Source organism: Oratosquilla oratoria, chromosome 6 (assembly GCF_046742065.1).
Source record: "Oratosquilla oratoria isolate Oo_2021 chromosome 6, ASM4674206v1, whole genome shotgun sequence".
Taxonomy (NCBI): domain Eukaryota; kingdom Metazoa; phylum Arthropoda; class Malacostraca; order Stomatopoda; family Squillidae; genus Oratosquilla; species Oratosquilla oratoria.
Genome location: NC_134782.1, coordinates 44,772,028 through 44,786,127, shown reverse-complemented (window position 1 = coordinate 44,786,127; position 14,100 = coordinate 44,772,028). Strand labels below are relative to the sequence as shown.

General features: G+C 41.6%; 1 protein-coding gene across 4 annotated transcripts in view; it reads left to right on the top strand.

The window, feature by feature from the left end:
* LOC143026464 (uncharacterized) overlaps positions 1-14,100 on the top strand; it is a 564,398-nt gene that overhangs the window by 311,367 nt on the left and 238,931 nt on the right. Inside the window, exon 1 of one of the 4 annotated variants that reach the window (XM_076186901.1) lies at positions 7,698-7,850. The exons of the other annotated variants lie outside the window; for them this stretch is intronic. Within the exon in view, the coding sequence (XP_076043016.1) occupies positions 7,827-7,850 (24 nt within the window). The 5' untranslated portion in view covers positions 7,698-7,826. Of the gene's footprint in view, positions 1-7,697; positions 7,851-14,100 lie in introns of those variants that run through there. 4 annotated transcript variants of the gene reach the window in all.

The window sequence follows — 14,100 nt, the reverse complement described above, 5'->3', positions numbered from 1 at the left end:
CATTCACTCACATATGGCTTCACTGTCATTCACATTACCTCAGGTCCACCTGCTTTCACCCTGACCCTCCTCGTCGCCTGTGTCCTTCCGCAACTCGCTCGCACCTTCATCCCCGTCCCGCAACATGCCAGTCCTCGTGTAGTACAACAGTTTGCGCCCGAACCTGGAACCATCTAACTTAATCAAGTATCATTGGGCAGTACAGTCATATGTATGTATTTTTATAGTTGTAACCAGACATTTTCATTGAGCAGTGGAAATGCCACACTGTGTCAAAGAAGATGTTGGTAAGTATGGGCTTGTTAGTCTCAGCCTTATCGCCAGGCTATGTTGTATATATTAGTCCTTGCAGCTCCTTGGTGTTCTCCAGTAAAGGGTAGGGTTGGGTGAAAGGAATCTCGAATATTTTTAATCACTATTTACTTTTTGTGGGACTATGAACCACTATTACTGTAACCCAGAACTCCTTCGTTGTGATACTGTCCTTACGTGTTTTGTTCTGGCTGACGCCATGTGTTGTCTGGATGAAGGAGTTGTTAGAACAGCCACAAATCCGTTCTTCGTGTGCCGATTGGAGGTAGATGGCCGCTTTCATGGCTTTGGTGCGTGATACGTGTTTGTATGACATTCGTTTAGATAAGCGTTTCTTAATTTTTTCTCCGATTTCAACACCCCCAAGTAGTTAGGTATAGGCAGTCTAGCACCCCTAACATGGGAATACATTTCTACTGAAGAGGACTGTAGAAAGCAGTCGAAAGATATAGACTCCCTGTCTCCAGTTTTTTCTTCTGTTCTGAATGTGGTATTGTGATGGGACTACAATTATTATCTTGTACAAAGAAGGTAATTTTCAAACATATATATATATATATATATATATATATATATATGTGTAATTGTGTATATATACGTATATATGTGTGTATATATATATATATATATATGTATATATATATATATTAGCAATCCAGATACTTTAGAATAAATTGTGCAAAGTCAGGCACAAATATGCTTTGTCTTGCCGTCGATGTTCCAGTTGAGCAGCGCAGCTGAACAAGGCAGACATTTGTTCAACATGATAGTTTTGTGCGTGTAGGCGCACTCGAGTTTAGTGGACTTGAACTCGCTGTCGTGTTTAGTCCACACACGAAACACGTTTAGACCCACGCCTGGGGACTCGTTGAGCGTTTTTGGTGTCAGTCAGGCTGTACTTGGAACCCGTTACAGTGAAAAGGTTACACTCGCTGGTCGTACCATGCATACATACATACATACAAACGTATATACATACGTACACGCATATACTAAAAGGCCATTTCTCCCTTATAAGTAGGGGATGGCCACACGATACATAGCATGAAGTATTATGGAGCAATTGGAAATGTAAAGTACGTTGCTCGAACACTATTTGCCTAACATTAAGCAGATAGACGTTAACTGCAGTGCATCAAAACAGTGTTGCTTCTCTACTTTACATCACGTTGGTAATAAATGTATTACTCCATGTCTGGCAGGACGAAGGCACATCGTGACTAAGCAAGCTTACACCCTCTTACATCTGCTGATTACCAAGGATTATTCTGTATGTGTAAAACACGCAGTTTCAAGTTATTTTTCTGAGTTATAATAAACATACTGTAAATGTCGCACCACGTGGAGGCTGACACAACATGTCCTTACGTGACACTTACGTCTACCAAGGTCATAAGCCTTCGTGTGGACAACAATACACATCCCACGCGTAGTACTGAGGTCGTCTACCTCTGGTGAGGTAACCATAATTACAGCGTGTGGAGTTGCGCCCACCTGAACCATGTTACATACTCCCTTCCCCCCTCTCTCACTGTTTCTTTATCTCTCACACTCTCTCTCTCTCTCTCTCTCTCTCTCTCTCTCTCTCTCTCTCTCTCTCTCTCTCTCACACACACACACACACACACACACACACACACACACACACACACACACACACACACACGCGCGCGCGCGCGCACACACACACACACACACACACACACACGGACACACTCACACGACTCGGTGGCGCAGTTGGTAGAGCGCTGAACTACTAGCATGGTGGTGCCCGTAGTACTTGGTTCGAATCCTGCCCAGGGCCGAAATTATTTCGGTACTGCTGCGCTTCGGGTCGTTACTCTGACTCTCGTGGGCGGGGAGGTGGGTGTGGGTGTGTGTGGAAGGTCATAGCATTACCCATAGATCGGACCTACGAGCTCTGAGCTCTCTTCCAGGAGGGAAATAGCTGTCGATCACGAGTCCAACACGTTATCCAAAGACCAAGTGAATACACACCACACGCGCGCGCAGTCGCGGAAAGAAATAGGATTCCACGAGTGTTACTTCTTTCCTTTGTACTGCAATTAGGTATATACGCGCACACATACATACATATACATACACGCATCCTCTGTGTATATTAAAAACTGGTACACGTTTATTTTGTTATGTATATTCATTCATTCATTTATTCTTTTTTAGAATTTGGCGACCAAGAGAAAAAATGCTGGGGTCGCGACCTCGTGGTTCCTTCAAACTCGGGTGCATCTGGTATTTCGGCATTGCCGACTGGGAAGTCCCCGGGGCCAGTGTATCAATGATTTCCTGTGGGATGATCTCTTGCTTCCGTCCGTGGAATTCCCGAGTATGTACAGAGGGCGTAAGCAGAAGTGGCCATCCCGTGCGGCACGGTAGGTTTCCGTGAACCCTGCACGCCCTTTCATAACAAAAATCTAAAAGCAGATGAAGAAAACGTTTTGTTTATTCTCGCGCTTCCCAAAATAAGGGAGATTCCAGGTGTTGTGCCTGAGATTCAGAAACTATTGACTTTGCCAGGATTTACCGGGATGTACTTTATGTTCTCCGACTCTCAGTATAGTTTTGCGTTGACAGGGGAAATTGAGAACCTTTCTTAGAAAGCCTTCAACGATTTCCTGTATCTGGTCAACTAGCATATGCCGTAGCAACGTTTGACGGCGTCATCGGAGGCGTGTCCTCTTAATAGCGGGTTTCGAGTCCCGCAATTCTTCGATTCTCGGCAGTGATTGTTACCTGCCCCAGCAGTCACCAAAGTGCATAGGACAAAGGTGACTACTTCGTTCGCATCTACGCGTATTGTGTTCTCCACCTTCCGCGTCTATGCCTACACCTACCTTCCATCTACTTTAGGTGACTTTCTACTTTTTTATAGGTGGAACACAGTAATTAGCTTCGTCAATTACTCTCAATGTACCTTTTGTCATCTACTCATATTTCTCCCCTCAGTCCTTATTTCCATAGCAATAGTTAAGAATTTAAGAACATAAGAATGAAGGAGACTGCAAGAGACCATAAGGCCTGCACTAGGCAGTTCCATGTCCATTACCACCTGTCATCCCCATCCATAAAGTGGTCTTAAATCCACCAATAGTTTCAGCGCTCACTACATGGTTACGAAGTGTATTCCATTCGTTGACCACCCTATTAGTGAACCAGTTCTTGTCTATTTCCTTCTTAAATTTAAAACTGTCCAATTCAAATCCATTACTGCGAGTCCTGCCCTGTTGTCTTAATATGATGACCATTTTTGCGTCACTCTTTGATCCACTTGAACACCTCTATTATATCACTCCACACTCTGCGTCCTTCCAGAGAATGTAAGTTAGGTGCCTAAACCTCTCTTCGTAAGGTAAATTTCTGAGCTCATGTATCATATTGGTCATTCTCCACTGTACTGATTCTAGTGAATTGATGTCCCATCTATAAGACGGAGACCAAAACTGTACCGCATAGTCTAGGATGGGTCTAACTAACGCTAGAGTTTGATAATCACCTCTGCACTTCTATTCGTAACCGGTCAAACAATGAAACCTAATGCTCTGTTAGCTTTATTCCTGGCACTAATGCACTTTTTCCTGGATTTAAGGTCAGGATACTAGAACTCCCAAGTCTCTCTCCCACTCAGTTTTCTCTAAAAACATGTTATCTAAGCTGTATCTGGTTTCGGGATTGTATAGCCCTACGTTTAACACGTTGCACTTTGAGATATTGAAGTTCATTTGCCATTTCACCGACCATGTAAACAATTTGTTAAGATCATCCTGCAGAATCTCTGCGTCGTCTCCAGACCTAATTAGCCGTCCTATTTTAGTGTCGTCCGCAAACTTACTAACATCACTATTAATCCCATTGTCCAAATCATTTATATACATAATGAACAGTAAGGGACCCAAAATCGAACACTGGGGAACTCTACTAGAAACACTCCATTTATGGTGACCCGTTGTTTTCTGTCACTGATCCAAGCTCAAATTCATTCTAATACTTTTCTTCCTATGCCATGGGCTTTTATTTTATTTAGTAACCTCTGGTGGGGCACGTTGCCGAACGCTTTGCCCAAGTCAAGGTAAATAACATCGTAACTATCATGATTATATGATACCTTATATGCTTTAGTGTAAAAAGATAGAAGATTAGTCGCACATGACTTACCCTTGGAGAAACCATACTGTGAGTCACGGATCAAATTATGTCTCTCGATGTGATCTCCGATTCTATTAACTATTTTTGATTCAAGCATGTTACCTATAACTGATGTCAAACTGATTGGCCTGTAGTTGCATATAGACTATTTATCTCCCTTTTTGAAAACAGGAACAATGTTTTCCTGCCCCCAAGCAATAGGCACAAAACCAGTGTCTACCGACTTACTAAATATTTCTGTTAACTGGTCGTCGATTTCAAATTTACACTCATTAAACACTCTGCTGTAAAATCAGAAAACTCTTTATTTTCTGAACAAAAGCCTTATGCAGTGAGACCCAAATTCTCCAGGCATCTTTTCGCTCGCATTGAATTTGAAATATAAAAGGAGATATCAAGCCAATCACTTGACTGAGTTGAAATATTTTCCTTCTATTTTCGAAGCGAGGTGTACAGACTTTTCTGTATGCAATATGGTGTAATAATAATAATGATATAATAATAATAATGATATAATAATAATAATAATCTTTTGGGGTAACAGTGGTACAGACATACACTGACAATGTACAGTATGTGTAAGTTAGAATTTATCTATTTTGGATGCGTAATTTGCTAGGCGTTTTTCCTTTTGACCGGGTTTTCAGGGGACTGCACTTTGTTTACTTGTGAGATGGAGTTCACTCGTAGGGCGTCGGCAGTTTCCATGTTGTCGGCCATGTGCTTGCGTACATGTGCACGTGTGTGCTTTAATTAAAACTACATTGGGACACGTAAGAGTACAGAGGAGAACTGCAAAAAGTGATATGGCAGCCTGGTGTACAAAGAACTGCATCACACGTATTTGAGGTTTACGTGACTTCTGAAATGCTGCAGAACCCAATTTGTTCGTGTGTATAGTATTTGCCAGTAAGTAAATATTAGAAGGCATCTTAACATTTTACAGCCATAAATTTACCTCTCCAAAGACAATGACACCGCCAATCAGATATTTACCTTTCCATATACGTTTGCATTTTTGCCAAATCATATAATTTTTATATAGTGATGTCACATAGTGTTTAGAAATAATGTATGTACATTTTTGAAAACCAAGCTATTAGATAGTAAAAGTTAAGATACTTGTATTTTTCACAGTCTGCGTTATGGGCAGATAAATATGATTATTAAGAAAATGAAAACGTTTTACACGCGCCATTGTAGAATTACGTGAATATTTCAAACAATGAACAATGATTTGTTTTGGAGGAAATGTTCAGTAGTATTACTCATACTCCCCTGGCAAAATTCTCTCCACATCACCCACCCAGAAATCTTGCACGCACTCCCCCCCCCCCTTCTCCCCAGGTATCACCAAGGCTGTTCTCATCAAGAAAATAGGGATTCAATGTGTAATTGCATATTGATCGGTATCAGGTGAAGGCATACATATAGATTGAATCTCCAAGTCGAGAGGTCACAGTTCTCGGGGGTCTCCAGACATTTTGGGATAAGATGACGCATAGATAAAGAGTAGAACAGGACTGAACACGGGCCAGCAGTGACCCGCCCTCCGCAGTAGCTGAGCCAAACACCGACGACTCTCCTGTCTTGGCAGCATTACCCTGTGTGATTTACACTGGGTGCTTTGCTTCAGTGGTCCAAACAGTACTGTATGGGTGAGATATAGGGACGGTAAGAATGTTTTTCGTTTTCAAATTCACATATTGAAATTTTATCTGTGGATTAATTTGCATTTAAAATGTGTTTTGTGAGGGTTGAGTACTAGTAGATGGGTTATGCTTGATCGATATAGTAGTGCAGTGCCAACAGTTTTGTTTGAAATCGTTATTGAATTTTTCTATCGATCTTGGAAAAAGTATGGTCTCAGTAGCAGAGCTGTTGTCAGTGAAAATTACAGGATATTACAAAGGAAATTTGATAGACTCCATACGAATGTTGCTATCAAATGCTATTTTCAGAAGTTTCTTATACAGCAGTGTAGTTTGACATGGGAACAATATAGTATATTACTGAACAATGTAGTTGTTACTATCGCAGGACACGCGTGCACAGACACACACACACACACCAACACACACACACACACACACACACACACACACACACACACACACACACACACACACCAACACTTGCTTACTTGCTTATAGTAGTCCGTCGCTGACGACGATGACGTTGCACCATGCCAAGAAGTGGTATTACGCCAGATGAACTCAACACACACACACAGACACACACACACTAACACGTGTACATGAAAGGGAATGATAGGCACTTTATACGGGCATTGGAAGTACTGCCAAAGGGTTGCCAAAGAAATATTGTAGGTACGAAGGTACTGCCGAGGAACTCTGGAGAATGTTCTCGCACATGCGTTGGAGCGAACCATACGCCTTGTACGCCACCTGCGCTCCCTCCCGTTTATGGAGTGCTGTTTGCGTGTTGCGTGGGATACAAATGTGCATGGGACTGTGCGTCAGTTTCCACGGGTTTTAGTGACATAAATAGGGTGTTGTTCAAGATGAATAGAGCCATACTTTCTTCATTCAGAATTTAAAATGTTCCGTGCGTAGGTGTTTGGTCGTCGCACAGGTTTTAGGGTTATCGTGTCGCATGGCTGGTCAGGTTCCTGATGGAAGGTTCGCATTGTTCGACATATGCGCAGCTTAAACATGTGCTTCCTTCTCGTCAGTCGTTCAGTGTAATCATCTTTTTCTTATCATCTCCCCTTCTCCCTCCATCATCCTTCAGCCTCATTTAGGATTTGATATTTGCTTCATAGAAAACACATGTATCAGTGTGTACATGTTCATCCACGGTGTTGGTTTCAGTTGGTAGGATTTAATTAAGCTTTTTTGTGTGTATATATATATACATTTCATCTCTTTTTTTCCTATCAGTTACTCCAGTTTTCATAGGTTTGGATACGGGCCGTAGAGGCTTGTCAGTTTCGCATTTCCCGCCAGAGTTGCCAGTGGAGAGCTAGCAGACAGCATTGCACCAGTTCAGCTAATTTCACTCGTCCACCTTTCCCTAACTGTCGTACACCGTCTTGAATCTAATCTTAATTTGTTTTATTTTTAATCTAAACTTAACGAGGTGTAATGATAAAGGGAAATAAGATTAACTTAAAATTCTAGGTACCTATTTACCGGCAGCGTGAGAAAGGTGCGCAGTGGAACTGCGCATCCTGACACTAGCAGGGCTTTCGCCTTTGTCTCCAGTCTGTTCCCAGCTTGATCATGGAGTGAGGCAAAGTGCGGTCGTTGTGTGTTTGGAGCTATTTTGTGTATTATTTGTAAATATTGCAAGACCGTTGTAATATAGTGTGTACATTGTGACTCAAGATGCGGGAAATGAACAAGGATATGGTGAGTATCAATGCCGTTGTAAGCAGAGAAACGGGAATAGGGTGCAACAAGTTACGCGCGCGGCATTTTGGCGGCCATCATGGTTGGTGTGTCGCATATCAAGGCTGCCTCTGTGCCTTCGCCATGCTTCCTATATATCAATATTTTCCAGGATCTCCTTAGTGTGATATGTGTACAAGGCACTGTGTGCAAAGAGTTGAACTGACAGTCAGATGCCGCAAGTGACATTCTTAATGTGACGTTTGGCATGAGTTTTGTGCTGTAAAAAATTGGAACAGTTGGCAGCCCTTGCGTAGAGGGGGGGGGAGGTAGGGAAGGCGGTGGAGGTAGGATGGTGGAGGTGGTAATGGTGTTGGTTGTGGAGGTCTGGTTGTCCTCGATTGTAACCTTCTACAGCAATAGTGATGCGTCTGGTCTAGCTTAGAGCATTTTCCAGACTTAGTTTGCACTTCAATAAATGGATATGTGTATTTTCGTGTATATAGATCCAAGTTGTTTATGTTTAGAGTGCATGTTTCAATATCGTCAGTGTTACCGTTATCACTAAGTTTAGATAAGGTTGTATTTTTTATCGGCCTATTACCATATTGTAAATCTAATGATCAATCCTGTGATATATATTAGTATGTTTTAATATATTACTCATATAGTAGTATGTTTTCATATATTACTCCTAGGTAATAAAAAATTGAAATTAGTGATACGACACTGCATTTTATGCTTAATAATTTTGTGAATGTACGACATTCCACGTTGTAATGTTACATAGTAAAACAGAATTGTCTTGTGTAGTGTTTCGGTGGTATATATAATGTAAAGGTGAGCTATCTCGTGTAATACAATTAGGGCGATGATGATGACATGGATCCTGTGCAAGAGCGTGGAGCAGCCTCCGGGCTCCAGCTGTTCCCCTAGCCCTGACCTCCCTCTTTCCGGGGGAGAGGGTGGGGTGGGGGTGGGGGGGATTGCTGGCCGTGAATGAATACATGTGGCCCTGGTCAGGAACAAGGGAGTCAAGTAGTCCACTGCGTTAGCGTACAGAAATGTCTTCCATCTTCCCAAGGGACGGCGGGTGTCGCAAGGACTTGGAAGTGTTGTACTGATCGACCCATGCATCCCGATGTTGCCACCCAGCTGAATAAAATCACTAGCTGATAGAATGGGTAGAAGTATTGGACAAATGTTGGTTCCCATGTTTGGATAATATTTTTATTATCGGCGTACATTAGCTGTTTTATGAATAAGGGTCATTTTTAATGGTATTCATATATATATATATACATATATATGGAAATAGACTCATCCACTGGGATTCGAACCCTTGCCTAGGCGGATTACGTCTTATAACGCAAAGGCCTTACTGACCATGCTATCACGACCCTATAAGACGTAAGCCGCCTAGGCAAGGGTTCGAATCCCAGTGGATGAGTCTATTTCCAAAAATTGTCAAATGATAAAAAAACAATATGTATTTATATATATTTATATATACATATAAATATATATATATACATATATATATTCGAATTCCTTTGAGATTGGAGCATGATGGTAACAGGGACTTAAGCTCTTGATCATAGAATGATTGTTACTAGTAATAGTACGTATACGGTATATACAGAACTAGGAGAGTCGTTTAATTAAAGGATATAAAGATGCGTTATTCTTGTTCTTGGGGGTGCATTATTTATGTGATGTAACATTAATCAGTAATGTATTTGCTATAATAGATTTCAAATTATTGTAGTTCTCATCTTGGCGATTATTACATCCGGTCTCACTAGTCTCGCATCCCTGTACTCTGTCTTGTAGCAACACAAATGAAGTCAGGATGTGTAAAGAGCGAGTGGGAGCGAAGAGGCTTATTGGCGGGGATTACCCATGAAGACTAGGGAGCAACCAGGCAGCGTCTCTCCGTTAAACCAGCGCTTTTGTCCTTAGGTACAATATCGCACCGATGAGTGGAATGATCGAAATTGTAAATATTTGAGATAAGAAGGGAAGGAAATCATAGAAGCTATAAGTGATCATCATTGATCCTTGAACATGTTTCTGTTGTGACTCGTGCAATATATTGTTTATTAACGTTTTACGGTGATGACTTTTGACTTGGTTAACTCCCATGTGAGGGTGGGGGGGGGTGCTTGGTGCATAGATATAGATATTTAGGTAATTGATGTGCATGGCGATTTGGGATTGTAAGCATACTTGTAGAACGATGAAAGAATAATTGCATTTTCCAATACTTCGTCCGTAATTATGTACTTCGTTTTATAGTGTTATATTAAGATTGCCAGTATATACTGTAGTATTATTCATTGTCAGTAAATGTTAGACAATACAATGACGTCTGATGTGTGCATTGATGTTAGGGTATCTTGTTAATGTATGTAACAAAAAGAAGTGATTGTTTAGTGGCGTTTATAAATCTATTGTGCTATTGCGTATGGTCATCGTTAACATGCATAGGGTTCAGAAGACCACATACTTTATTTATTTTTTATATATATTTCGCAGTTTTGTCACGCAAATAACCGTCAATTCTTAAGAAATTTTGTGAAATGGCCATAGGTTCTATAAGTTCCTGTTTTTGTGTTTGGGCCAACGGAGTCACTACTGATTTATATAATGTTTATATATTTTTTAAGATTTTGATTGCTAAAGTAAATTGATATTAATGGGAGAGCACAGTCTACATTAAGAAATAGATGATAGACGAAGCGACATGGTTAAAGATATTTGTTTACACCTACTTTCTGAAGGAACTTTTTGCATTTGTGTATTGTAGTGGTTAGCTTAGCGTCGTGACATCATTTTCAGTTATACAGTATTCTTTTTTATAGAATGTGAAAATTAAGAAAAGCATTGCTTCGGAATCCATTACAGAAGAATAGTAACACTCCCGAATGGATGACGTACAGGCTGAAATATGAGATTGGAACGAAAAGAAGACTTTACGTAAGAATACAAAACTGGGAAACATACCTTACATCCAAATATAACGATACGGCAAAACTGGTTAAAAAGAATACGCTTTTCCAATTTATATTTGCCTTGTATTCTGTTTTGTAATTTCCAAATCAATAAATGAGTATTCCGTCATGGTCATGTATTTTGTGGCAGTAAATTTTTATTTGTTTATAGTGTTAATATTGTGTGTGTGTGCTGCCACCAGCTGAATGAGATCTTTTAGTATTTACCCAAAGAACATTTGAAAACAAAACCGTTTTAGTGAATGGTTGGGCGACGGCGATTGAGTACGATTTCCTAGTGGCAATTAGATGAGTATAGAGGTTGCAGCTTCGTGTCCCCATCTCGCTCCTGTAATTGATGTCCGTCGTATAGTAAAGATGGGTTAGTGATAGGCATCATGTAAAGTAAAACATAAAGAATTTTAGATGCCGAATTTGATGATGATCCGGTTTGTCCAGACATCCTGTCCTTTTTCTTATAATGTTTCGCCTATTATAGTTAAGTACTTTTTACATGGTTCTTTAGCCTATAATATTTTTATATAATGCAGCAGCAGAACAATCATGGGATCTTGACCATCCGACTTGTTCGATTATCTTGCTAATTAATGGTACCACCATGGTCGGTTGATCGAACCTTAATGAAGATGTAGCAGTCATGTGTATAAACTGTTCGACCTTGGAGTGTGACGTCATTCTTACCAGTAAGCTTCCTCTGCCTCGGCTGCGTGCGTATTTTCTCTCTTCGGCCCCGTTGCATTTGCCACTAAGATGATCGCCATTTGCCACTTTTGTCCTGGTAGCCATCGGGTGATTTTGTTCAAGTATTGGTGCCATTTCAATAGTGTCTGACACTTTTTTAAGGCAACCAGACTATTTTATTCTTCTGTGGTACCACATCGGCAGTGTGCTTTTGTAATTTAATGTTGATTGGCCACGTGTGAGAAAATAATTGTATCTATACGGACGCTGTGTGATACTTTAAAGTAAAATTCTTTGTGTGGCATTCAACATTGTGTGCTCGCATCCGTGCGTGTCTCCAAAGGATTCTCCAAACGTCAGGGTGTGAAGGTATTCAAGGTTTGGCAGCGGAGAGGGCCGGTTGGTGGCTTGCACTCCACTGCCAGGTGGTCACGTGATGGTGGTCGAGGTGGCGTAAAGTTCCTCCACAGGCGTGTTTGTGATGTGGGAAGGGAGGGGGGGGGGTTGTTCCCATACGCAAGGGGGCTTATCGGGCTGCCAACTAAGGTGGGGTTTCATCGTGTGGGTGGGGAGGGCTCCGTTGTTACCAGTGGGGCAGGTATCCATCGCCGTCACATTTTTCGCCTTCCCTCTCACTCTCGCTCCCCTCTTCTCCAACACATGTCTTCATATGCAAGATGTATAGGTGGCGCTTCTTTTTCCTCTTCCAAGAAGAGGTCTCCGACCACCGAGTCGATCTCGTCTGCAAAACCAGAATAAACGAGGAATAGCGACCCAATTTCCGAGCTCCTGGGAAGGCACCGAGTGGGGGAGGTGGAGTGAAGTTTGCAGAACTTCTTCCCCTTCCCCCTCCCTCCGGAGGCTCCCTCCAATTAAAAACCTTTATTCACAGAAGATTTATGTGCACTGTTGAAAATTAACTGAATTTTTGGTATTGAATGCGTGAGACTTGATTTTTATTATTTTGTGTGTATGCAGAAGTTTCGTTCTGGAAAGGTATCTATAAAGTTATTACAAGGGAAAAATCAACTTTTTTTTTGTGTAGTACAACCTTAGAGTATTAAGTACTGCCCTGGTTTGATGGCGTGTGCGTGGATGTGACGCATGGGCACCGGATATCGGCCCTTCGGCAGTCGTATAGTAAATTCTTGGGTGATCCTACTTGCTCGGTGTAAGCATTGCAATTTGTATATTGTGCTTATTATAAGAGACATCGGTTTTCATTACTATGCCCATGATGCGTCAGAAGTGACGACCATAGGAAACCTCGAGGGCAAATACTCCAAAAGTGTCATCCTGGGGGATTGTTAACTGACAGTGGAGTAGCTTGTTTTGACTAGCCTCGTCTGTTCCCATGGCAACGACAGGTATCGTACAACAAATTGCGGAGAAAGAGCGTTCCATTGCACACCTGTGTAGAACGAGGATGAATTAAAAGTTTTGTGGTTGTCCTCGTCGTAGTGCCTTGCTCTCAAGTGAGTCTTTGGACTCGTCGAACTGGATTTCGTCTCCTCTTCTCGTCCGGAGGGGTGTTTCATGTACCGCGTCGGCTGACATATTCAGCTACGGTAGCTTTCGAATGGGCAGTAAAAGGAAACAATATTTATTTTTCATAGGCTTTTGTCACAGGTGAATCACAGTCTAGTCACGGGTGAATGTTTATCAACAAAAATGAAAAGTATTCGTCACCAGAATAAAAGAACGAACCTTTGTAGTTTGGAAGAAGTTGGCATAACTTCTTCATTATACTTAGGGACCACGTACATTGATTTAATTTGAAAGGCGGCGGCCAGGACAAGAACAAGGTAGAGGCGGTATAGATTGTCAATTCCCTACCTGGACACCTTTGGCAATGATGTCTTCTGTGTGGTCCATTGGTGCTGGGCGTCGTCTCCTTAGTGTCTTGGGGGGATTTTCATCAGCTGATTAGAATCTTTTGACAGGTTCGAGAATACATATGGTGATCCAGTATAGCCAATTAAGAGTTACGTGTTTGACAGATTCTACCCTGTAACGTATGCATGGGTTGTGGGCAGAATGGAATAATTTGGCGGATAGAATACCGAGTCAATTGTAAACACGGAAGTTACTTAAAATTTTGCCTCTACTGTTCTTGTGAATTTGGTTTGGGACGGTTTGAAGTCGGGAGGGTAAGGGGGAGAGTGGCTCTGACATTCTAGGTAATTGTGTTTGAGGTTTGGTCTTGTTTCTCTTAGTTGTTGAACAGAAATGTAGTTTATGTCATTACGGGGGAGTTAGTATAGCCATGGGTTTACGGGTGTGATAGTGTTGCAGTTAAGCTTTTTTAGTGTATCCTGTTATCGTTATTATTTTTTTCGCGTTCGAATCCAAGGGTCACTGGGACTTCTGTTCATCGTGGAGGCTTCAGTACATAGGGTAAAGGTGAAAGGACTTCTTCATATGTGAGTTCGCATTTATCTAACTTGGCATAGGCCCATTTTTGGTGCCGCCACCCCGCGCCAACTAAATGTCATTGCCCCGTGACAAGCTGGTTCTGCCAGGGGGTCGTTTCACCCCCCCCTCCTTCTCTCTCTCTCTCTCTCTCTCTCTCTCTC